General features: G+C 54.2%; 2 protein-coding genes across 2 annotated transcripts; both read right to left on the bottom strand.

The window, feature by feature from the left end:
- Positions 1-26: 26 nt before the first annotated feature.
- Positions 27-911, bottom strand: TRAVEDRAFT_43074 (uncharacterized protein; the record flags this gene model as incomplete). Its single annotated transcript, XM_008035576.1, has 1 exon — positions 27-911. The coding sequence occupies one exon, from the start codon at positions 909-911 to the stop codon at positions 27-29; it is 885 nt and encodes a 294-aa protein (XP_008033767.1).
- Positions 912-1,007: 96 nt separating this feature from the next.
- TRAVEDRAFT_43073 (uncharacterized protein) lies at positions 1,008-3,272 on the bottom strand (the record flags this gene model as incomplete). The annotated part of the gene is made up of 1 exon (XM_008035575.1): positions 1,008-3,272. One exon carries the CDS (start codon positions 3,270-3,272, stop codon positions 1,008-1,010), a length of 2,265 nt encoding a protein of 754 aa, XP_008033766.1.
- Between the last annotated feature and the right edge of the window lie 234 nt (positions 3,273-3,506).

Below are 3,506 nucleotides of genomic sequence, written 5' to 3'. Positions count from 1 at the left end.
GATGGGGCACGGTGAACACTGCGGGTCTATAGAGCTGGGGAGTTCGGTGGTACGGGCGGAGTACTCCGTGCTTCAGCGAGTGAGGCGACTTCTCCGTTGGATGTGGTATCTTCCCAGTCATCATCCATGCTATGGTCCGAGTCTGCGGTGTCCGTGTCGGCTGTCATGCTGAGGTCGTCAAGGGTCTGTGAGGTGAGAGTCTGCGAGACTGAGACTTCTGCCTCTGGTGCGGTGACCCATTTGACTCGCTGTCGGTGTGCACTAAGTTCGTCTGCCTCGAGTTCATCCATAAATTCCTCTATGTCCATCTGGGTTAGGTGCGGGAGGAAGCGCGATTCCGATGACACAGGTGAGTTGTGCTCGCTGAGTACAAGGGAATCACTGGATTTCTGTGTGACTGCACGGTCCACTGCTTCCGCTTCCTTGACACGTTCCGTTGTGTGCGGGAAGTAAATCATGTGCAGGGCAGCATGGCCTTCTCGGTACACTCCGTCAACCTTGATAAGCATGTTCCGTAGCAGGAATAGCTCCTCGTTCTTTATGCCGTATGTCTTCCAAGACTCGTTGAGGATCATTCGGTCCGCTGAGAGAACCTCCGGGATGTCCACAAATGGCTTGGCCTCTTCTTGGTCATGCTTATGATCCACAAGGTACTTGATGAGCAGGTCGCGATACATCCGGTTCTCAATGGTGGCGTCACTTGGACCATCCTCATGGGGTGACTTGAGGTCTACGTCCCACGGGTCCCGGTACGATAGAACATACGGGTCTGCCTCAATGTTGTCCTCTTCTCTGGCTTCTTCGGCTATGGTTGGAAGTGCACGTGTGTCTGTTCCATCCGTCTGTGTGCCTACATCCTTCTTGGTTGGGTCCATCATTTCGCGGAGGCGGTGTGTCTCAGAGAAGTCCATCACGGGTATGTCCGGATCTTCTCTTCTGATAGAAGCACACATCTGTGCTGCACGATGCCATGCCATCTGCTGAGCTTGCAGCGATGAGAGGAGAAGTTAGTATGTCTTCCGGCCATCCTGGGATCGAACTCCAATCATGACTCCATCAGCGGAATGGCGGAACCACATCTGGTTACGGTGCTGCCATGGCTGGCCAAGAATGCCTGGTGTGGTGAGGTTGTCAACGATATGGAGATCCGTGACAGATGTGATGCTCCCGAACTTGAGTGGTGTCCTCCAAACTCCTCGGTCTTTGAGTGGCTGTCCATTTGCATTAATGAGCCGAAGGTTGTGGTGAGGCCGATGAAGTGATCCTCCCAGAGCCTTGTATATGTCCGTGTGGATGCAGTCTACCTGTGATCCCGTGTCCAATAGGAACGGTATCTCCAAGTGACCAATGGTAATCCGTAGGATGATGAGCGGTGGAGGCTGTGGCAGATAATGCATGTGATGACGGCCCATCGGGACTACACTTCCAATCGTGATCGAGTTTACAGGTACCCTTGGCTGTACTGGCTGGGATGGCAGTATGCTGATAAGCACATGTCCATGGTAGCTTCCAAATTGGTTGCTAAGAGAGGCGTTGGGAAGGAGGAATGTGGTGAACTCCTCTTGTGTGGTGTCATGGAACATAAACGAGTGGTGCGCAGCAACTGTGGTCGGTCCGGTCTGTGAGATGCGACTGAACTGTGGCGTCTGAGGTGCTTCTCTCATGCTCGGTGGTTGTGTTATGACCGTGTTCAGCTGTCCAGCTAGTGGAACCATAATGTCTTCTCGTGGTGGAAGGATCCGGGTGTGCCATGACCTCTCCATGTCCTCATCGTCTGCATCGTAGCGGGCATCGTCGGTGTCAGGATTGAGGAATGGACTATCCTCATCATCAGAGTCATTTGACGGGGTTCTGATGGACTCGTCATCATCCGAGCTGCTCTCTGAGTTAGTGACCAAGTCGGGTAGGTCGTCTGAACTGTCTGAGGTGTCAGAGGCACTGCTGTCTGATGCAAGGTCGATGTCCTGGATGGGTCCTACAATGTCATCGGCTGTCCACTCCTTGATGGTGGCGTAGACTCCTGGGACTTCTGATGCTGGCATCGACGGCATACTGGGGAGTGGGTCAACAAGCATCTCTGACTTGGGATATCCTGAGGTCGGCGGGAACTCCAGATACGTGCCATCAGGCTTCTCGACGATTGAGATCTTGTGAGCCTGCTGCCAAGGTCGTCCGAGTAGACCATCAAACGGAGGGTTCTCTGCAATGAAGGCATTGATTGGCGTGCTGATGTGGCCGAGCTTCAGAGGAATGTTCTCAACTAGCCCCAAAAGGTGACCAGTTCCTCCGTTGGCATCCTTCATTGCTATGGCTGCACCCAAGTTGATTGGCCTACGGACTATGTTCTTGCAGACTGCCTCGCTGATAATGTTGAGCTGAGACCCCGTGTCGACAATGAACGTGACTGGCATGAAGTTGCACTCCATTTGAAGGCGGATCAGGGAACCGGTGCGTGACGTGATCAGGTTTGTCGTTGGGAGGATTGATGCAACCGGGACTGTGTCAACCTTCTTGAGCTTGAGCATGTCAATCAGGCTGCTGGCGACCTCACGAGAGCATCCTGCAATCTCCCGGACTGGAAGGGTCACAGGTAGATCTAGAAGCTTCTCTGCAATCTTGACAGGGTCAACCGTCTTGCTGACATCCGATGCACGCGGGGCCCAACGAGGTTTGTCCATGGTGGCTGGCTCCGTAGGGGCTGGCTTCTTCCGCTGAGTCAGAGTGCGGTTGTCAATCATGTCCACATCATTATCAGGGTTGAATGCCATAGGCTGAGTCTCAACTGGCACCAGACGTTGCATGGGAAGGCGATGCACAGCAGTGGCCTTCTGCGAAGTCTCCGTCTTCTTCGGCTTATCCTTCGGGTTCTCCTTTCCTTTTGAGGGGACGCCTACGCCGTCAAAGGTCTCCTTGCGGTAAGGCCTGGTGATGCGTTGGGCTCTCTCCACTGGATAGACCATGACGTCGGCCTGCTCCGGATCCTCGTCTTCATTGTCCACATCCTGTGCTGGTCCATCATAGGCTATGAAGTTCACCTTGGGAAGGGTGCGTTCAATTGCCTGGACGATGTTCTCGCCCTCCTGCCGTCTGATGACTCGACCATCCTTGTCCGTGATACGCCCTCGATAGTCTTTCAGAACCTGGCCCTTTGAGATGTATTTCTGGATCTCAGGGCAGTTGTTCATGACATGGCCTGGCTGACCACATCCGAAGCATCCTTGGGTTCCTGACTGAAGTGGTGGTAGTGAGGGTCGCATTGGCGGCTGGCTCATGTTGGATCTGCCCATGTGTGGTGGCAAATCACGAGTGACGTTCTGGCTGAACTGCGGTGGGGGCCTGAGGATAGGCTGGTAGAAACAGTTCTGCACGTTGGGGTCAATGCGGCAGGCTTTGAGGTACGCAGCACCATACAGCGGGTCGTCCAATTGGAGGGTGTGAAGCTGTTGGATCAGGCCGTCGAGTTCCACATCCTCAGGCTTGCGGGATGGGGTAGGCACTGGGGTGGG

The sequence above is a fragment of the Trametes versicolor genome (genome assembly GCF_000271585.1).
Source record: "Trametes versicolor FP-101664 SS1 unplaced genomic scaffold TRAVEscaffold_2, whole genome shotgun sequence".
Lineage (NCBI taxonomy): Eukaryota > Fungi > Basidiomycota > Agaricomycetes > Polyporales > Polyporaceae > Trametes > Trametes versicolor.
This window is presented reverse-complemented; position numbering and strand designations above follow the sequence as displayed.